A 21,386-nucleotide genomic window follows, 5' to 3' on the forward strand; every position below is an offset into this window, starting at 1 on the left:
TTTGTAACCATTCTTTTGTAACCGTAATAAGTAAATTATCCCAGAATTCTCCACTTTTGTTATTGGTATTTATTCCGATTTGATTATCGGTTGACAAGGCTGAAGTTATTCTATCAAATGTTTTCGATTTTTTTTTAAAATTTTATTAGCTTAAAATTAAAACCCAACACATAAATATGAAATTTTAATATGAAAGGAACAGGAGATTTATTTTATTAGCTTACAATTAAAACCCAACACATAAATATGAAATTTTAATATGAAAGGAACAGGAGATTTATTTTATTAGCTTGCAATTATAACCCAGCACAATTTAGTCTGAACTTTTTATAATAAAGTAATTTAATTAGGGATTTGGAGAAGTACTTGCAAGAAGAAGTCTCTCTCTTACTCGCCTGATATGATCAACCAATTTTTCATGATTGGGATGATTTTCTTTGACAATGGGTAGCTCCTTGAATCTTTGGGCCCAAGCATGGAGTCGAGGCAAAACAGAAGGTTCTAGTAGCTTCACACCAACCGCCTCTTCAAAAGCTTCTAGAAAGTAAGTCATCCAACCAAAGGATATATCTACCAATCCAATGGAATCACCATCAAAGAATGTTCTATCTCCCAATCCTCCTTCTTCCAAACTTTTCATCATTCCAATAGCATCTCTCTTTGCATTCTCTTTCTCATCCACAGTATTTGCTTTCATAACTGCTCTAAATATGGGCCACTACAACAAATGTACACATTCTTATTGTTGTGTCATAAATGGCATAAACAAAAACAAAAACAAAGAAACAGACTTACCATTTCCTCTCCAAAGTGAATCCAAAACCTAGCCATGGCTCTTTCATAGGGATTTTGAGATAGGAGACGGGGATTGTGAGGCCATAGTTGTTCAATGTATTCGAGGATTATGGTGGACTCAGAAATTGGGTTTCCTCCATGAACTAGGACTGGGACTTTCTTGTAAACAGGGTTGTACTGCAACAAGGAGTTGCTCTTGTTGTTTATTACATCTTCTTCAATGTATTCGTATTTGATCCCCTTCATTTGAAGAGCCCATTCAATTCTATGGACGAAAGGGCTAGCCCAGAATCCATATAATTTCACTTCCTTATCTTCTTCTTCCATTTTGGTGATGACAATAATATTTTTGATGAAAAAGGATATTAATAAGATTTTAGTCAGGTCAGTCAATGTGGTGGTGGTTATTCAGTCTTCTACGGGTCTATGGCTGGCAAATGGAATTTGTGCACCAAGCCGCCTTCTAGAAGTAGAAAAATATAATAATGAATCTAGATCATTTGTGTAGAATAATGACATGAAGGGTCATTATAACAAAATAAAATAAATTTTTCATCATTTTCATAATACTATCTCCAACCGAAAAACTCATTTTCAAACTCATTTTTGGTATAAATGTCATATCAAACAGTAATTCATCTCCAACTGAAAAACTCATTCTCAAACCCAGAAGAATATTCTTATAATATTTTTTCTTACATTAACTTTTATAACTTTTTAATATTACTCGTATATTTTACAAACTTATAAATTACATCACAATATTATAATATCATCTAAATATTTTAAACTTAAATATAAATTAATTATAAAAATTTATTTAAAATATTATATATATATATATATATATATATTAAAGTAATTTTATTTTTTAATATTATTATAATTTTTTTTAAATATTATTATAAATTTATGTTATATAAAAAATATTATATAAATTAATTAAATTAATAAATATATAAATAAGTTTAATATAAAATATAAGATAAAAATATAAATATAAACATATAAATAAATTAAAATATAAATAACTTAAATAAATTAATTATATAAATAAGTTTAAAATATAAAAATTGAAGGGTTAAAATGTAAAAAAAAAAAATATGCGTTTGCTACCGTAGCAACACAAATATTATCATCTAAAAATTTAGAGAGAGAAAATCCCGAACATGTCAAACTCCAATGTTAGAGCAACTCCAATGAAGCTGCAAATCATACCCAAAATGGGATTAGCAGCTCCAATTGTACGCCAAACGCATATTTTTTTGGGTTTGGCGTACAATTGGAGTTGCTAATCCCATTTTGGGTATGATTTGCAGCTTCATTGGAGTTGCTCTAACATTAGAGTTTGACATGTTCGGGATTTTCTCTCTCTAAATTTTTAGATGATAATTTTTTTTTCTAACAGTGAAGTATTTTTCCAGCCATATGTCTTTCAATTTAACCAAAATATTACTAATTACAATAAAATGAGTGATTCATGGCTGAAACCAATAGACAGATCTTCTATTCTTGGTTACAATAAAATGAGTGATTCATGGCTTAAACCAATAGATAGATCTACTATTCTTGCTTACATAATAGAAACCCATAATCATCTAACCATGCATGATTATCATCAATATGTGGTCTGGTTTCTCACTTATTTGAAATCATCTTCTCAATTTCACCATTCTGGTTGTACATGTCCACAATTTTCTTTGCATAAGCTGGCATATGTCTCTCAGCTCTGCATTTATTTTATTCTAAGTTTAAATATAGTGTTATCGCCAATTTGAAAAAAAAAAAAGTTTACCTTTGCTTCCCCCATGTGCGGTTGACATACAAGAAGTTCCGAATGGTATGGTAGTCGAGTGAATAACGGGCAAATTCGAGACCCTTAGGTCCAACCTGAATTGAGCCAATAACACAATTAATTTATATCCTAATTGGAACCTTCATGCATTTAGTACTTCTGATCAAACAATAAAACCTACCAAATTCAACACAAATGCTATTAAATTCCCAATAAATTTTGGAGCTGGCTGAGAAGGACCCCTTCCTGCAAAACAAAATATTACCATTGATTTTTTACACTAAATAACCAAGACTAGAAGATTTAGCAATAAAAAGAATACCCAGTTTAGCGTTGTCATCAGCCTTAACTGTCTCAATAACAAATGGGCGACGATCACCCTGTAATATGGTAATTAATATGATAAATTACATGCATTATTAGAATGGATTGGTCGATTAATACAAGTTATTATCAAAGAACTTTACACTGCTAATCGTCGGAGTAACTTCTAGTTGATCCTTCACAAGATTGAGCATTTCCATTCCTCGTTCATTTCTGCATGTAGAAACAGATCAAGAAAACCGAGGAAATGAAACACAGTACCTAGTTATCCACCTGTTTTATTTCTATACTTAGACAGAGGAGGAATATTTTATTGATCTATGTTTATAAAAATATAAATCATATAATAAAATCCTCTTAATCTTGTCAACTCCCTTGTTTTAGGGGGGATTTTTTTTATCTAATATTCTAACAACTTGCATTAAAAAGGACTGAACATGATGATTTTAATGAGGCTATCTATCCTATTTTACCTGATGGTAATATACTGTGGATGTTGTGTCATGCTTATTCCAGCATATTTTGGAACACCCATATAACCCACCACCAAATCCTGAAATTCACCAAATGTGAACTCGGTGTGTGTTTTCAAATTTGTTGTTAAAATGGAAAACACTCACCGCTAAACCATTTGTATAATCAAAGCAGCTGCATACATAACCAAAGCTTATATTAACATAAACTCAATAAAAATAAAACATTCAGAATCTCATGATGGGGATTATCTTTCATATTTCAATATTACCTATAGCAAGATGGAGCAATAACATCAACTAAATCATTTGCTGGTAGACTGAAATAGGGTACCTGCTTTTAGTTCAATTAGAATGTTTGGAACATCGAAAACAATAGCAGCAGCTAAAGGAAATTAGTGTCATTTTACCTCTTCGATATGGCCATCCAAATGCTTCAAATGAACCTATCAAACATAAATTCATTTAGAAATGAAGGGTTAAAAGCTACAATCCAAATAATGCGAACCTTGTAATCTTGCATAAACTCATAATGTAGAACAGTTTCTGGTTCACTGCTTGCTGCCTTAAGAAACTTGTCGAGCCCTTCTCGAGTTCCATTATCCACTATCATAATTAAAAGTCAACAAGTATTAGTAAATTTCATCTGTTTGACTAAGTAAATTCGTTAAATAACATATTATCAAGCTAAATTGAAAGTTTTGTTCCTAATGAAAGCAGTGTCAACCAATCAATGCAAATTCATAGTTTTATCACTTAGCACCACCCTAAACCAAAAAAAGAAGAAGTAAAATTACATATAAAGTTCAGTTACCACAATTAGTGCCCAATACATATAGCTTATCCAAATTTAAGTGTTGCTCCACAGATCTTAATGCTGCATATGTCAGAAATCACTCTGCATTACAATAGTATAAGTCACAACAGCAAAAATACAATAAAATATTTGAATAAAGGAGAAGCAATGTTGTAATAAGAAGAAACCACACCTTGCACCTGGCATCCAACACCACAGAAAAGGAGACGCTTCACCCCTGCTGCCTGCCAACCGAAAACAAACAATGATGAAAAGTTGCACAATCAGATTATTCATCTACTGAAACAGATGTATCGATAAAGAGTATTCAATAACTGTTTAAAAGTGACAGAAATTGCACCTCAACTAAGGCGAGAGTATTTAGATTAGGAGATAATGATGGCTTAACACCTCTAGCTGCTAGTACTTCTTCAGGTGTCCTGTGAAAATTACCGGAAAAAAAAAACAGTAAAGAATAAAAGGGTTGAAAATGTTTACTCATGTTTTGAAGTTAGAAACAGACCTTGCCAAAACAGGTCTCGGCTTCAGTCTATCATCTGGATCACTAAAACGGATTAAACAAAACCATGATCAAGAAAACTCAACACCAAAAGAGCGCCAAGCCAATCAGTAAATAACAGTCAAAGAGGCAAGCTTCTGTTCGAAATACCTCTGAACACATATAACAGCTTCTACCATGCCTGTTTTTAGCATTTCAATGGCAATTGTAGTTACTATGCCTGTCCATTGTGCTCCTATCAAGAGTATGATATATTATGATAAATCAAAACAAGAGAGAATTTATAAATCATAAATGTTGTGAAATGAAGAAACATATATACCTTCTACAGGCTTGATTTTACGAGCATAAAGTAGCTTCTCATAGACCCCTAGATACATCTCATCCAAAGATTCCTCCTTTCTCCCTCGGCCATGGACAACAGGTTCCAAGGCCTATAATAACAACCCCCTCAAGTAAAAAAGAGAAAACCCAGAACAATTTAACTTCATTAGTAAATAGAAAGAAGAGAATTTAACTTACTTCAATCTTAGACATGCCATCTCCTAAGAAAGCACAAGCATTCTTTACATGAGCTATGTAGTAAGTATCACACAACCCGCATTGACTGTTCAAAATTGGTGACAAAATCAGGATTTCTTCATAAGCATTAATTATCTAAGAGATGAGTTAATTTTAGACCTGCACTGATCCTTGGCTGGATATGTTCCACCAGGAGGAATGGGTTTTGACCGATTTCTCCAGTCTTCTCTTATCTTCACTGATCTGGTGGGATTTGAATCAGCTAAAGCAGGAAAAGAAAATGAAAATCAGAAGCTTTGATAAGCATGAAACATGAGTATGCATTTGTAGTAGACAGAGAGAACCTTTAGATGAAGAAGCAACAACAGATAACGTCGTCAAGGGAGAGTGAGAAAGAAGCGTATAATATGCAAAAGCCATAGCGAAGAAGAACTGAGAAACGTTTCTAAGAGTTTGGTAGTCGCAATTTGCGCCACACGTATATCATCAATGATCAACTGATAAGCTTTCTTTCTTTCTTTCTTTAGCAAAAAAATTAAAAAATGATTGATAGAGCCACTAATTAACGACTGTTCTTTTCAAACAAGAATAATGATTGAAGGTTTCTATCGGTTAAAATCATAAATCGTTTAAGTGATGTTTTTATAGGTTAAAATTATAAAAGTAAGGTTTTATCCTAACGTAATTTATGTTTTGTAGATGTGTTTTATCATTTTTATTTTTAATATATATATATATACCTTTTTGAAAGAAAAAAAAATGGTATAATTTTAACGATAAAGAATTCAAAATTTTGAGATTTATTAAAAAAAATTGTTAAGAAAAAATCAATTTCACAATTCTTCGTATTCAAATAAAGTCTTAAATATTCTCATAATAATTAAATAAAATTTTTTTATTTAAATATTTAATATTTTGTTTTTCAATTTTTTATTTAATATCTAATTTAATAATATTTTTTAAATAATATAAACACTTTTTTTCTTATAATTCAAATAATTAATATTTTGAAAATAATATTAAAATATATTTTAATTAAATGTATTAACTTTAAAATTAATGAATATTGAATTTGGCACTTATTTGATCATAGAAATAATAAAATAAGATAATGTATATATTAAGAAATAATTTAAAAATTAAGTCAAAGTTAAAAATATATATATATTATAGTGCATCAGAATATGAAATCTGAACCCCTTGGGAAATTGGACGAAATGACCCTAAAAATAGGCGTATTTGCCTCCGTGGTCAGCTTTAATAAAATTTGATCTGGTGACCACTTAATTTTTTTTGGACAAATTTACCCTTTTCGCGTAACGCGAAGGGAGTTCGCGTTTCGCGAAGTGAAACAGTATTGATATATATACTCAAATTGTTTCATTTCTCTCATTTTCTTTCTCTCTCAAGCTTTCTTTCCTCCTGAGTTTGTCGCCGGCGGCGTAAACTCCGGCGACGGCGAGCCCTAAAGCATAAATCTACAAGATAAGAAACCTAATCCCCGAATCTATGTTTATATAACAGATTTATGTTCTTATTTGTATTTCTTAATGAAACCCTAACCCTAAATATGTTCTTTTTGGTGATATTGGTTAATATTGGTTCATATTGAATCATATTTGTTCATATTGGGTCATATTTGTTCATATATGTTCATATTTGTTCATATTGGTTTATTGGTTTGTTCATCTTATTGATTGTTCTTTTGGCTGTGATGATATTTGCAGATGATATCGTTTCTGCTAGTTACTTAACGAAGCGTTAAGTACTTAACGAAGCGTTAAGTACTTAGCGAAGCGTTAAGTACTTAACGTTTCGCTAAGTACTTAACGCTTCGTTAAGTACTTAACGCTTCGTTAAGTAACTAGCGTTTCTGCACGCGCGCGTAGGAAGACGAAGAGGCGCGCGTATATGCACGCGACATACCATATATTTTAAAAAATAAAACATTTCGACATTCATTTCTTCCATTTCCCTCTTCTATCCTCTCGATTCCGATTCCTCTCTCTCTACAACCGTCTCACTGAAGACTTTGACAAGGCCGATCTGCCCGTCCCCCTCGTGTCCTCCCTCTCTATCATTGATTCCCCATAAATCTCAGGTTTTTTTTTTTTTTGTTGCATGTCTTTTATTGGTTATGGGTTTTCATATTTGCATGTTTAGTTTTAGGGTTTTGGCTGTTTCAGTTTATTTGGTTAGATTTAGCGTTTAATGTTTGTTTCTGGTTATTGATTATTGCCTTATATTTGCATGTTTGTTTCTGGTTGTTGGTTATTGTTTCTGGTTTAGGGATTCGCGAATTACTTAACGCTTCGCAAAGTACTTAACGCTTCGTTAAGTACTTAACGCTTCGTTAAGTACTTAACGTTTGCTGTGGTCTATGTATTTGTTCTTACATTTTTGTTGTTGTTCCTTTTGTAGATGGCAGAAACCACCGTTCCTGATTTTCCTGGACGGATTTCTTGGAAAAGCGCCCTCTGCCTGAAGAAGATTGTTATGAAGTTTGAGGAAATGGATCTTGTGGAGAAGGTGTACAATACCCAATTCAGATATATAGTCTCTGCGCCAGTGTTGCAGTTCTCAGGAACTATTGTACATCACATGTTGCTTAGGAGGGTAACCTCAACCTCCAAGGAGATAACTTTCAATATCAATGGGCAAGAACTTGTGTTTGGTATGAAAGAGTACGCCTTGGTGACGGGCCTAAACTTCGGAAGGTTTCCTGAGGTGAACGAAGAAGAATGCCGAGGTTGTCCACCTCTGTTGGTAAAATATTTTAAAGGGAAGACGAGTGTAGTAATGCAAGAGTTGGAGACTGCTTTTTTGAAATGTAGAGATAAGGAAGATGCCTGGAAGATGGGGCTGGTATGCCTGATTTGCCAGTACCTATTTTCATTTGACCCAAGGAGGGTGGTATTTGCAAAAATCCTCCACATGGTCGAAGACGAGGAAAGTTTCCTCCGATTTCCTTGGGGGAAGGTGACCTTTAGAGCCACCCTCAAGGGTTTGAACAAGAACATGAGACATCTCAGTCACAAATATTATAAGAAGAAGAAAAAGAGTACTGATCCTTATGCTCCTTTTGCTTATAACATTTATGGGTTTGCACTGGCATTTCAAGTGTGGACATATGAGGTCATCAAAGGTTTTGTTCCTAAATTTGCTAGAAAGAATGAGCTTAATGATCCTCTACGCCCAAGGTTGTTAGTTTATCATTCCAACAGGAAGAACACCTTGATCGAGATAAAGTCTGCCCTGGAGACAACAGATCTGACTGAGATGGAAGAGTCCTCCATGGAGAAGAGGTTATACAGTGGTGAGGACTTTGAACAAATAGATGAGTCAACTGATGAATTTTTTGAGGGATTTACAGAAGGGAAGTTAGTGAAGGATGATTATGATGATGAAGAGGAGGGAAGTGAACCTGAGGATGAACATGAAGAACCTACTTCCAAACCAAACACCCGGAAGAGAAAGGTTGCGCTTAATCTCAAAGAAGCAGTAAACCTGAAGAGGAAGCTTGCTTATGAATCTAGTCCTGCCAACATTCCTAGTCCCCCATCCGCTACTAGTCCTGGATTACCTCCAACATCTTCTGTTGGATGTAAATGTGAAGAGCTGAAAGAGGAGGTAAAAGCGCTGAAGGAGGAGCTCATCAAAGAGGTGAAGGAGGAGCTCAAAAAGATGAAAACAGCTTACGAAGAAACTCAAACACATCACAAGGCTTATATGAAAAAGTTGGTTGTTAGTATGTGCGAACAGTTATAAGCCAAATCCAATCAAAGGATGGCCACGTTAATAGTCAAATTATATAGTATGGAGGAGGAGAGGAAGAAGAAGAAGAAGAAGAAGAGCAAATTGGAAAAGAAGGGCAAGACTGAGGTAAGATAAAGATACTTATCGCTTCGTTAAGCACTTAACGCTTCGTTAAGCACTTAACGCTTCGTTAAGCACTTAACGCTTCGTTAAGCACTTAACGCTTCGCTAAGCACTTAACGCTTCGCTAAGTACTTAACGCTTCATTAAGTACTTAACGCTTCGCTAAGTACTTAACGCTTCGCTAAGTACTTAACGCTTCGCTAAGTACTTATCTTTTGTTGTTCTTAACTGACCACACTGTTGTTTTATTTTTGCAGGAAGGGAATGTGGAGGAGATGAAGACGAATGACATGGAGATGAAGGATGGGAAGGTGGAGGAGGAGAGTGAGAAGGTGGAGGATATAACTGAGGTAAGTTTTACTTAGTGAAGTCAAATGTTGTTTCGGGAAGTAAACGCTGACCACACTGTTGTATTCTTTTTGCAGGATGGGAAGGTGGAGGAGATGATGACGAATGAGATGGAGATGAAGGATGGGAAGGTGGAGGAGGAGAGTGTGAAGGTGGAGGATAAAACTGAGGTAAGTTTTGATTAGCGAAGTCAAATGTTTCGGGAAGTAAACGTTGACCACACTGTTATTCTATTTTTGCAGGATAGGAAGGCGGAGGATAGTGTGGTGAAGGTGGACGAGACTGAGAATAATGTGAAGGTGGATGGTGGGGAGATTGAGACTCGTGTGAAGGTGGATGGTGGTGAGATTGAGAATGATGTCAAGGTGGATGGTGGTGAGATTGAGAATGATGTCAAGGTGGATGGTGGTGAGATTGAGACTGATGTGAAGGTGAAGGTGCATGTTGGGGAGATTGAGACTGATGTGAAGGTGGATGGTGGGGAGATGTTGCTCTCCGATATGATGCAAGAAATAATTGAGAAAAAGAAGGATAAGGTTAAGGTTGAGAAGGTTGAGAAGAAAGGCAAGGATGGGAAGGTTAAACTCAAGGTTGAGAAGGTTGAGAAGAAAGTCAAGGTTGAGAAGGATGCCAAGGATGGGAAGGATGAGAACGATGGGAAGGATGGGAAGGATTCGAGGGATGGGAAGGATGAGAACGATGATGATGATTTCCAATTATACAACACTCCACCTAAAGGAGTAGTTCCAAAAAAAAGAGTGAGGAAGCAGAAGAAAGACGAAGACTACACAAACCCTTCTTTGTCAAAACAGCCAAAGACGAATGATCCATTAACTATCAATCCCCTTCAAAAATTTGATGATGAGTTGTTGGTTCAATTACAAAATTGGTTGAAAGATGTAGCCACCAATGATGAGACAAAGACTGTGTTTACTTGCGAAGCACGAAAGAAGTTGTTTGTTAGAGTTCTAACAAAGTGCACATGGCTTAAAGATCCTGTAAGTCTTGCATTTCATATTAATTCTTTAACTTATGAATAAGGTTTTTGATATATGCTGCCTTTTCCCCCATTTTGTAGGAAGTCGACGCAGTCTGCCACTTGTTGCGCAAAAGGATTGCGCAATATCCCAAGACATATAAACATTGTAAAGTATCAATAGGGGATTGCTTATTAGCAGATATGATGAGGCGAGAGTACCCGAACTTTAAAAAAGATCCTGAAAATTTTCCAATATCAGAGGTATTTGATCAGTACTTCTGGGGTGCGGACCATAGACATATGCCAGAATGGCCACAAGTAGACGATATTTACGTGCCTTTGAACATTGGCAACAAGCATTGGGTACTATGCGTCGTTCGTGTACAAGATAATCACATTGACGTTTATGACTGCGACTCGAGTATTTATAGGAATCTCGATCCATACCTGAGACCTTTGTGTGAGATGTTTCCACGAATATATGCAATGGGAGCCAGTGATGCTGAGCTACAAAGGTATCCTAATTTCAATTTCCAGAAACTGACATATAAAAGGTTGCCACACCCAGCTAAAAATGCAGTCGCCAAATATGGGGAAGTCCCTAGAGCAGCAGAAAGTGAGGATTGTGGTGTATTTATGCTTATGCACATGGAATACTTGACTGCTGGTTTAGGTGTAGAGAAGGTGACTTCCAATGAAATGGAGTTTTTTCGACAAAAGATGGCGGTCCGGTTATTTCATCAAATTACAGAACCTTAGTTTGTATTGTAATCTTTTATTGATTTTTGGATAGAACTTGACTTGTGCTTATGTATTCTGAACTTGTATTACTTTTTGGGTAGAACTTCAACTTAAGTTACATTTCATGTTAAAATATTTGTAGTTTTAATGTAGTCTAGTTGGTTGGTAGTCTGATATTTACATACCAAAGAATTGAACATATAAATCAATGTACATAAATCATACCAAGTAACTAACTTAAACTCACTTTAACTTAAACCAAGTTTAACTTAACGAAGCGTTAAGTACTTAACGAAACGATAAGTACTTAACGAAGCGTTAAGTACTTAACGAAACGTTAAGTACTTAACGAAACATTAAGTACTTAACGAAACGATAAATACTTAACGAAGCGTTAAGTACTTAACGAAGCGTTAAGTACTTAACGAAGCGTTAAGTACTTAACGAAGCGTTAAGTACTCCTTCAGTACACAGATAAACTAGATACAACAAACAGATTACAACTTATCCGAGTACAACTTATCCGAGTACAACTTATCCGATTAACACTTATCCGAGTACAACTTATCCGAAAACATAATACAACTTATCCAAAACATAATACAACTTATCCAAAACACTTATACAACTTATCACAATCAATCTAAAGGCTCATATTGTTGAGATGATGGCTCGTGCTGTTGAGAAGATGAGTCATGATGCTTAGATGATGATGCTTTTGCAGTAGATGGAGCAGGCATGACTGCTTTGCATGTGGCCCTATTATGTCCTAGTCCACCACATGAGCTGCATCGTCTCGGAGCCTTACGTACCTCACCTTGAGATGACCTACGCTTTGTTTGTGGGCGCCCTTTCTTAACCTTGACAGGTGGTTTTAGACATACGCGTTCCTTGATCATTTCGGGAATATCCCAATCGTCTTCATCACCAGCAGGGTAACATGTCTCCGCATATGCATTCATCCAAGATTCAGTTGTGTAATACCTGTAAGAATGGAAAATAAAACGATTAAACAATTGGTTAAATAGATTGAACATGTGAGCTGAATAATACCTTGAACAAAAGTTGGTTAAATAGATTGAACATGTGAGCTGAATAATACCTTGAACAAAAGTCATAACAAACCAAATTGCGGTGACGGGCATCAGCCATTGCATGAGTACAAGGAAGACCAGAAACTTCAAATACCCTAGAAGTGCAGTTCATGTCTTTCAAATTGACTTTAAAATGAGACTGATTGTCATGCACATAAAACTCGAATCGGTTAAGCGATGATACTGTATAGAATCTAGCCTTCTCGAATCCCTCACGTAACCACTTTTCATATGTTGGAGATAACACTTCTCGGTGGTTGGACGCTCTTTCTCTTCTCTCATTAAACCAACCTTGTATTGTCAATCTTAAATACTCGGCCATTGAGGAAATGGGGTACTTTCTGGCTTCCCTGCTCTGACTATTAAAACTCTCAGCATAATTGCTTGTTAGTTGATTGTATCGCTTACCGGGGGAAAATGCTTTACTCCATCTTTGAAATCCAATTTCTTTCAAATAGGCAGCAATCCTATGATCTTTAACCCTTATCTTGTCAAAAAAACGATTGAATTCGTGGACAGTGTACGCACGAGAAGCCATATCAAACTCCATATGACAATTATCAGTTTTGAATTTCGCGTTGATATTCATCTTTATGTGATATGTGCACGCACCGTGGTATGCTTCTGGAAAAACAGCACATAAGGCATTGGCGATGCTTGGGTGTCTATCGGATACGAAGACGAGATCATCAACTAATCCAATTGCTTCTCTCAATTTTTGCATAAAATAAGTCCAAGAGTTATTATTCTCTGAATCAACAACTCCGAATGCGACAGGATATAATTGTTCATTAGCATCTAATGCAATAGCCACCAATAGTTGACCTCCCACCTTGTGCTTAAGAAAACTGGCATCAACACACAATACGGGACGACAAATGGCTTTGAAACCCCTAATAGAGAGGCCTAGGGACATGAACATATACTTGAAGTGCCCGACCTCGTCTGTTTGGATGTCTGTTATGGTACCAGGATTATGCTTCTCCAACATGTAAAGGTATGAGGGTAATTTTTCATATGAATCCTCAACCGTTCCTCGCACCGCCACTAATGCCATTTCCCTAGCCCTCCAAACCTTATTATAAGTCAAATTTACCCCATAAGTTGCCTGCATGTCTTCAATTATTTTCTTAGGCAAGTGATTATGGTGATAGTCCATATACTTACTCTTCACGCACTGCCCAATAACCCATGCTGGTGTTTGCATTTTTTTCTCTAGCCTCGATAGAACTGAGCATGAGTGTTGTTGGTCAAATTTCCGGATCTCAAACATCTCAGATAATTTACCTTTCACGGCACGCAATCTCCACTTGCATTTCTCATCCAAACATTTCACATACCAAAGATGTTTTCTTGACTTCTCCACCTTGAATTCAAAATGATTAGTCATCGCATATTTATATAGCATCAGTTGTAGTTCTTTTTTATTTTCAAACAAGGCACCGACTTCCAATACAGTTTCAGTAGTTAACGCCAACGCAAATGAGGGGTCTGTCGGTGATATGTCTGTCGGTGATATGTCTGTCGATGGTGTACCAAATGATGATCTTCTTGCACTACATGGTGTACCCAATGATGATCTTCTTGCACTAGTAGGTGTACCCGTTGATGCTCTTCTCGCACTATGTGGTGTAGGTATCGATGCATGCAAGTCCTGAGTAAGTGGGATGTGAGGCAAAGAGTTATCTCCGGCTTCATTACTTTCAACAAAGACCTCTGAGGGTAAAGCTTCTGGTACAATTTTCTGAGTAAATTGTGGGAGAATACTTTCTTGAGTTGGGTAGGTAAGTAGTGGTATCTTTTCTTTAGTAAATTGTGACTTCTCTACTACAGACACACACAATGGTGACACAGTTCGACCCAAAATCAAGCGTGATAAATATATGTTCAGATCCTCATCATCTTCAATAAAAACGGGTTTAGGATTTGTGATATTCGGAATATCATACTTCACTTGCAGCACTAAATCATACGTAGATTTCTGCACTTGAAGTCTTTCATGGAGTTTATCAATTAATTCAGCATAACGAGTACTTTGGGGTAAATCCAATGTTTTGATTGAAGAGGCATCAAAAAACCATATTCCATTAGCATCAGCTTTCCACTCTCCATTATAGAAAACGAAAACTTCGGCTGCAAGAAAAAATGGAAACGGGATAATTAATACTGTGAAATGGAAACCCTTCGCGAAACGGGAAGCACTTAGCGAAACGGGAAGCACTTAGCGAAACGGGAAGTACTTAGCGAAACGGGAAGTACTTAGCGAAACGGGAAGTATCATTAGATGAAACCCTAAACAACACAGTGATTCGAAAATGTATAAATGAACAACAATAAACTTGAAATACATAAAATTACCAAGTGTTACAGTGCTTGTGCTCGTCGTGGAGCTCATTGAGTGCCGCCGTTTAACTCCGTCGCCGGCGAGATTAGAGAGAAGGAGGAGAAAAGCGGAAGGGAAGAAAGAGAAGGGAAGAAAAGAAATGAAAAAAATATGGCCGGATTATATTATATAGTAAGGGTATTCTGGACTTTTCACAGCGTCTCACTTCGCGAAACGCGAAGTCCCTTCGCGTTACGCGAAAAGGGTAATTTCGTCCAAAAAAAATTAAGTGGTCATCAGATCAAATTTTATGAAAGCTGACCACGGAGGCAAATAGGCCTATTTTTAGGGTCATTTCGTCCAATTTCCCGTGAACTTAAATATACAAGTTTTGTGAGATAATGAGTCCAAATTAAATATATAAAAAATATAATGAGAATTAAAATAATATCAAACATAAATTAATTAAATATATATATATGTATTATTTCACACCATTATTTATTTAAATAATTGAATCATCATTAAAAATATTTAATTATCTTTATAATATTTTAAATAATAAATATTTTAATTATTTAATTTAAATAATTTGAAATAACTCACTTGGTTTTATCAAACTAAGATTTTATTTTTAAATCAAAATATTTCAAATAAAAAAAACTACATACAACTAGCTATATATATGATCATAATGTTAGTTATTGGATGAAGATTGGCTAATATACTCCTGTAGTAAAATGTAAATTACATAATCAATATACAACCATATAACAAGTTATAAATACTGATCTAACAATTTATAAATTAAATATTTAAAAATGCATTTTTGTTAAAATACTGTTCGAATGCTAATATAGAAAACAAGTCTAACACTATTGTTAAAATCATTTTAGAATAAGGCATGTTTGTTTTCAGTTGATCATGAAATGTAAAAAAAAAGACCAATCAAACTAGCAACTGTCTGTCAAAAGATGAAGACAAATTCTTGAAGAAGATAACCATTATTGCTGTTTACATGCCCCTCACTTTCTTAACAAGGACTGCCTGAAGTTTGCGAGCAAGTTCTTTTGATCTTAACTTTCTCTCAAGGGCCTTACGAGCAAGGACTCGTTTCTCAGAATTCTTGATATGATAAAGCTGTTCATTCTTTATCAAACGTTCAATTCCGCTTGATTGCATTTTCCTCTGCATAAAAGCCAGTGCTTGCTCCAGATTACTGTCTCTAACTTTGACCCGAATCCCTCGCCATTGATGAAGGGATGAATTCAATGAGGTCATGAACCCTGGACTCGAGCAAGTAAAACTCTTCCATGGAGATCTCCAAATACCATTCATCTTTCTTTATTCAAAGCACCTCTATATCTCTGCCAAGAGGATAAAAATGATGCAGAAAACAAAGGAGGTGGAGATTCTTTAATAAAACTGAAAATTAAGTACTGAACTGAGATATTTAATTTGTTGAGAAGAACAAACCTTCCTGATTTATTATTATCATATGTTTGTACAATTAATGGATTATAAGCATATTAAACATTGGAAACCCGAAAAGTCTCCTTGAATGAAAGAAACAATGTACACTACAACAAGTTAACTAGGGTATGTTTGTGTACACTACAATCCTCAATCGAGGTTACCTATGCACCCCTATGAAATAGAATCAAGGCAAACATATTCTAGTTTTTCCTCTATTTTTCTCAATTAAGTGGGCGAATCAGACGGGTTATTCTGAATATGCCTACTTGTTGGTGGGATTGTTTAGTGACCACTTGCATTGATGTTAGGGTGAATTTCACTAAATTCCTGAAGAATAAGTGGTTGGCAACTTTTTTATTGTATTTTGTCTCCTTTAACTTCTTTTATATGTATTATGTAAGTGATATGATATCTTAAATGTAGTTCCTACCCTAACTTAGAAAAGACTCTCAAATAGTGGAATTGAGAATTACTCAATCACATTTGTTTGAATTCCAATGAAATTTCAATTCTTAATCTTAAATGCTCTAACAAACATAAGAATTTGAGTTACACCTCACAATTCCATTTCCAATTTCAAAGTTACCAAACACACACACAGAATGGGAAATTGAATTAGGCAATTTATAGCTTGATTTTACATATTTTATTTGTTAAAGAATAAGGATTTAGGGTTATCAAGCAAGTATTGTTAGGATATTTGCAGCGTGTAAAGATCAAAAACCTAAGTTCAGACACTAGTCATTCTACTGAAGCATGTAGTGTTTCATTTCTAATCACATATTTTCTTTCTATCATATCATTGAATAAAACTGCAGTGGTGAGTCAATTTGTAGAAAAACAAACCAGAGTAGAAGAAGAGGAGTTTACCTGGCAATGGTGGACTGGACGGTGTTTTGAACGGGAGCCGAAGCTGTGAAAGGAGGTGGTGCGTGACGTCCGTTAGAGGCGGCTGCAGTGAGGTGGTGGAAGCGTGGAGGTGGAGTTCACGGCGAATTCCCTAGAGCTTTCATAGATTCGTCATCCTATGTTAGGGCATCACAGTTTCAATGACATAGCCCCAAAAATGGAGAAGAGTGCGGATTGTTGTTTAATTTTAAATTAGACCTTGGACCTCTTAATCCCTTTCAATTCTACCCATAATTTGTTATCAATCTTATTCTTTGCACACATTTTTTTTTTTTTTGGTCTTGTATGAATTAAAAAAAATTATGTGAAATTTTGATTTTTTTTGTTTTGTTTTGGGACATTTCTGGTGATAATATGTCGAATGGTCAAACTGGGACTTCTTATAACTAGTAAAATATTTTTACCGAGAATTGTCACCGAGAACGAAAGAATGCTCTCGAAAATATTAGTATCACCGAGAGAAAAGTCAATGCTCCTGGTAAAAGATTTTAGATTATCTCTGAGGGTTGCAAATGTTCTCAGTGATACTAATTTTTCCTTCACCAACAGTCGAATTACCGACACCTTCCGAGAGTATTTGTCGTCCTCGGTGAAAACTATCACCGAGAGAAAATAAGCTTTCACCGAGAGTTTTTGCCCTCGTTAAAAACCATCTTTTACTAGTGTATTGGGAGCTAATTGAGATTCCGGAGCTCTTCTTTTAAATCTTACAATTTAGATATTCTTATTGTTAAATTTATACAAAACGCTGATTTGTCTCTTAACGATTTCATCTACGTGACATTTATAAATAAATAAATTAATTAATGTTACTAATTTAACTACCAATTCTGAAATTTGGTAGTCAAAACTCTTAATTCGTTAAATTTGATTGTTAAATTAGTGATATAAAACTTTTATGTATTTATTTATAAATGTCACGTATATAATAAGTTAACGTTGTTTGAAATTGTGAAGACAAAACCTTGCTGTTTTTGTATAATTTTAAGAATAAGAGTTTCAAATTATATCTCACCAAAGTGGTGAGATGAAAAGAGTCGACCTAAAAAACTAAAATTTCATGAATTCGATCTCCACTAAAAATGCTTTTAATGTATTAAGAAAAGTTGAAAATATAATAGTATTGATAATATTGAAACAAGTTTAGAAACTATTATGCAAATATTTAATAACAGAAGAAGAGTAATTTAAGTTATTAGTGCAACAAGAATAGTAATAATTTAGGGTTTTGATAGGGGAGGGCATACTAGAGGCCTCTCTTTATTTAGTGCCACACATACTATAATAAGTAATTTAGAATATTATGGGAGGGTTTTTGAGAAATTTTTCTCTTGATCGCCTTAAATGAGCAACCAATTTTTCGTGACTGGGATGATTTTCTTTGACAATGGGTAGCTCCTTGAATCTTTGGGCCCAAGCATGGAGTCGAGGCAAAATGGAAGGTTCTAGTAACTTCACACCAACAGTCTCTTCAAAGGCTTCTAAGAAGTAAGAAATCCACCCGAAGGATAAATCTACTAATCCAATAGAATCACCATTGAAGAATATTTTATCTCCTGGGCCTTCTTCTTCCAAAGTTTTCAACACTTCAATTGCATTTTTCTTTGCTTTTTCTTGTTCATCGTGAGTTTTTGCGAACATCAATGCAAAGAATGTTAGCCCCTACAATGAATGCAAGTGTTATGTTAGTAAATAAGTGTTAATCTAAATATAAAATACTTGTAACAAAATAAAAGATGGAGCAAGCAAACCCTTAAGAAAAACTACTAGCACTAGTTTTGAATATGTACAATATTATTGGAGGCTTAAATTTTAAATTGGGTCATATTGGTTAAACTATAATAATTTTAATTATTTGTATTTTTTTCAAATATACTTGTCTTTGTATTTTTTTTAAATATACGTGTCTTTGTATTTTAACGTAATATTTTAATTTTTTTAACTAGTTTACCATGTTTTCAAAAACCAAATCAATTATTTCTCTTTTCAATTTTGTCTAACTATTTCAAACTACATTCAATAATTTAAACGTGTATATCTTACCAAAATATTCAATTTAAAACATAATTACGTCTAAATTTTAAATATCAAATTTATCTTTGTTTCAAAAAATTTCAAATCTTTTCTCGTATGAAACATTTTTTTAATTACTCAAATCACATTCGACAAATTAAAATACATATTATTTTTTAATATGTTAGAATAAGTAAACAGACGTTTTCTTTATTTAAGAAAAAATTCGTTTGACTAAAATTGTGATAATTCGAATACAATCACACCATTCACACTTCAGTCAAAATTCAAGCTCAGACAAGATAACTCAAAATTAAGCCTCACATATCAATTTTGTCAATATTATATTAACATTTAGTAGTGAGATACAATATTAATTTTAAATAACTAGATAAATAGGAAAAAAAAGTGTTCTATGTAATATTCTGACATCCCTTCAAAATTCATGATATATAAAAAAAATTTAAAAAAAATGGCAATCACAATAAAATAAAAAATTCTAACAAGTCTTAAAATAGAAGGTTAAACTTATAAATTAGCCCCCAAACTTTAGTGAGAGTGGTGTTTTGCTCTCCAAACTCAAACTTTAGTGAGAATGTTGAGGAAAAAATGATTAATTTTGAAATTTGATGTGACGAATTCCATATTGAACTCAATTAGAGTTGTTAATCAATGGATTTGAAGCTGTGAAGTCTAACAGACGTACCTTTTGTTCTCCAAATTGAATCCAAAACCTAGCAATGGCTCTTTCATAAGGATGTTGAGGTAAGAGGGGATTATGAGGCCATACTTGTTCAATGTATTCGAGGATTACGGTGGATTCAGAAATTGGGTTTCCTCCATGAACGAGGACTGGAACTTTCTTGTAAACAGGATTGTACTGCAACAAGGAGTCGCTCTTGTTGGATAGATCTTCTTCAACGTAATCATACTTGATCTGTTTCAGTTGCAGAGCCCATTTAACTTTCTGTACGAAAGGGCTAGCCCAGGATCCATGTAACTTCACCTCTTTATCCTCTTCCATTTTCTTTTCTTTGATCACGCAGAGAAAGAGTGAGAGGTAGAAGAAGAAGATGATGATTTTAGTTGGTCAATATGAGAATTATTCTATGTCTTTGCATCAGGTCAAGCCGCCCTTCTAGTGGTATCTGAAGATTTAGTTGGACTAAGTGCTTCTTTTGGTCCCTCAAAGGAATTTTCAGCCTTAATTCATTATGGATTTATATCATCTATGTGTTATTAAAAAAAATGATGGTTTTAAGGAGAAAAGTTTAAAATTAAAAATATCACAAAATATCGAAAAAAAATGTACAAACATGTTTGCCCAAATTAACGAGTTAATATATTATTTAGAAAAACAGCTAACTTCTAAACTTTTTAAGAACGAATTTAAGTGTCATAATAATATCTTATGAATCCTAATAATACGCATCAAACAATTACGACTATTATTCAGCTTATTTTTAGCTATAAAGTTCGTCAAAAATTAATTGAGATAACTATCTAAATATGTAGACATATTATATTAGTCGCCTTAATCTATATTACTCAATAACTATAAAAAAAAAAAGTAAATGTTAATCATACTTCACAAAAAGACTCTATATACCAGTCGGACAATGTGTAAGTATCAATGTATAAGTATGTGAATTGTCGATTCTACTTTTTTTATGGCACGTACAACCGCCATAATATACCATATTTTCATGCATATCTCATATGTAAGCCATCATTGTCCTAAATAACTGTTATTTTATATTTTTATTGGATCTTTTTACAAGTTACATAATTTATTTAAATTTATTTAATTGTTTTAATTCTAAATTAGTTAAGCTTGTTTGGTAGGGGTTTATGTAAAAAAATGTTGACGAGTATTAATTGATTTTGAGCGGGTGTAGAATTTTTTAGTAAAAATATTTAAACAATATTAATATATAATGATAAATTAAAAAAAATATTTTGGATTAAGAGAGAGTAAAATTAGATATTTTGTTTTAATATTTTGATTATTGCATTAACAAGAACATTGATGAAATGGTGTTTGATTATAATTAAATTTTTAAAAAATAAATGCATAAGGGCCTTGAGTAGGAGGTTAAATGTATTTAGATTTTTTTTTTTTTTAAAGGAGATATGTCTCCACAGTTATAACATCGCGCTCAAATAAAATGTATTTAAATTAGGTTAGTTTTTTATTTATTTAAAAAAATAGTTAAAGTATCTCTATATTTTAGTTGTTAATTGAATATGGATATTTGAAAAGAAATAAAATATGATGAGAAAATAAAGAATAGCTTGCAAAAAATTAAATAAAGATATATAAGTAAAGTGACTCTGGGAATAAGAAAATGAGAAAATTGGATCTAAACTCGAAAAATGATTCAATAAAGAAATTAGAA

General features: G+C 33.8%; 4 protein-coding genes and 1 long non-coding RNA gene across 5 annotated transcripts; 1 reads left to right on the plus strand and 4 right to left on the minus strand.

Moving 5' to 3' along the window:
• Window positions 1-247: 247 nt before the first annotated feature.
• On the minus strand, window positions 248-1,152 carry LOC124920840 (glutathione transferase GST 23-like). Its single transcript, XM_047461404.1, has 2 exons — window positions 796-1,152; window positions 248-718 (listed from the first exon to the last, which is right to left on the minus strand). Exons 1-2 carry the CDS (start codon window positions 1,120-1,122, stop codon window positions 347-349), a joined length of 699 nt encoding a protein of 232 aa, XP_047317360.1. The 5' UTR covers window positions 1,123-1,152; the 3' UTR covers window positions 248-346.
• Window positions 1,153-2,221: 1,069 nt separating this feature from the next.
• Window positions 2,222-5,735, minus strand: LOC124919264 (7-hydroxymethyl chlorophyll a reductase, chloroplastic). The gene is made up of 19 exons (XM_047459467.1): window positions 5,570-5,735; window positions 5,385-5,487; window positions 5,226-5,310; window positions 5,026-5,137; window positions 4,854-4,938; window positions 4,707-4,748; window positions 4,545-4,623; window positions 4,377-4,428; window positions 4,202-4,264; window positions 3,896-3,993; window positions 3,798-3,833; window positions 3,660-3,721; window positions 3,535-3,562; window positions 3,388-3,467; window positions 3,058-3,127; window positions 2,913-2,970; window positions 2,772-2,836; window positions 2,591-2,685; window positions 2,222-2,524 (listed from the first exon to the last, which is right to left on the minus strand). The coding sequence occupies exons 1-19, from the start codon at window positions 5,643-5,645 to the stop codon at window positions 2,434-2,436; spliced, it is 1,380 nt and encodes a 459-aa protein (XP_047315423.1). The 5' UTR covers window positions 5,646-5,735; the 3' UTR covers window positions 2,222-2,433.
• A 3,306-nt stretch (window positions 5,736-9,041) lies between these two features.
• Window positions 9,042-11,251, plus strand: LOC124919020. Its single transcript, XM_047459128.1, has 6 exons — window positions 9,042-9,107; window positions 9,530-9,538; window positions 9,695-9,751; window positions 10,004-10,450; window positions 10,531-11,115; window positions 11,225-11,251. Exons 1-6 carry the CDS (start codon window positions 9,042-9,044, stop codon window positions 11,249-11,251), a joined length of 1,191 nt encoding a protein of 396 aa, XP_047315084.1.
• A 4,195-nt stretch (window positions 11,252-15,446) lies between these two features.
• Window positions 15,447-17,134, minus strand: LOC124921473. The gene is made up of 2 exons (XR_007097671.1): window positions 16,936-17,134; window positions 15,447-15,956 (listed from the first exon to the last, which is right to left on the minus strand). It is a non-coding gene; the product is annotated as an uncharacterized LOC124921473 (long non-coding RNA).
• Window positions 17,135-18,121: 987 nt separating this feature from the next.
• LOC124919445 (glutathione transferase GST 23-like) lies at window positions 18,122-20,055 on the minus strand. Its single transcript, XM_047459683.1, has 2 exons — window positions 19,694-20,055; window positions 18,122-18,636 (listed from the first exon to the last, which is right to left on the minus strand). Exons 1-2 carry the CDS (start codon window positions 20,009-20,011, stop codon window positions 18,268-18,270), a joined length of 687 nt encoding a protein of 228 aa, XP_047315639.1. The 5' UTR covers window positions 20,012-20,055; the 3' UTR covers window positions 18,122-18,267.
• Window positions 20,056-21,386: the final 1,331 nt, after the last annotated feature.

Source organism: Impatiens glandulifera, chromosome 1, assembly GCF_907164915.1.
Source record: "Impatiens glandulifera chromosome 1, dImpGla2.1, whole genome shotgun sequence".
Lineage (NCBI taxonomy): Eukaryota > Viridiplantae > Streptophyta > Magnoliopsida > Ericales > Balsaminaceae > Impatiens > Impatiens glandulifera.

Excerpts from the sequence above, each read along its gene's own strand:
- LOC124920840 (XM_047461404.1), bottom strand. The coding sequence starts at position 1,122 with ATGGAAGAAGAAGATAAGGAAGTGAAATTATATGGATTCTGGGCTAGC. Across the intron at positions 719-795 it reads TTCACTTTGGAGAGGAAATG|TGGCCCATATTTAGAGCAGT; the intron begins GTAAGTCTGTTT and ends CATTTGTTGTAG.
- LOC124919264 (XM_047459467.1), bottom strand. The coding sequence starts at position 5,645 with ATGGCTTTTGCATATTATACGCTTCTTTCTCACTCTCCCTTGACGACG. Across the intron at positions 3,834-3,895 it reads AGTTTATGCAAGATTACAAG|GTTCATTTGAAGCATTTGGA; the intron begins GTTCGCATTATT and ends TATGTTTGATAG. Across the intron at positions 2,525-2,590 it reads CGCACATGGGGGAAGCAAAG|AGCTGAGAGACATATGCCAG; the intron begins GTAAACTTTTTT and ends AAATAAATGCAG.
- LOC124919020 (XM_047459128.1), top strand. The coding sequence starts at position 9,042 with ATGGAGGAGGAGAGGAAGAAGAAGAAGAAGAAGAAGAGCAAATTGGAA. Across the intron at positions 10,451-10,530 it reads GCACATGGCTTAAAGATCCT|GAAGTCGACGCAGTCTGCCA; the intron begins GTAAGTCTTGCA and ends CCCATTTTGTAG. Across the intron at positions 11,116-11,224 it reads CTGGTTTAGGTGTAGAGAAG|AACTTGACTTGTGCTTATGT; the intron begins GTGACTTCCAAT and ends ATTTTTGGATAG.
- LOC124919445 (XM_047459683.1), bottom strand. The coding sequence starts at position 20,011 with ATGGAAGAGGATAAAGAGGTGAAGTTACATGGATCCTGGGCTAGCCCT. Across the intron at positions 18,637-19,693 it reads TTCAATTTGGAGAACAAAAG|GGGCTAACATTCTTTGCATT; the intron begins GTACGTCTGTTA and ends CATTCATTGTAG.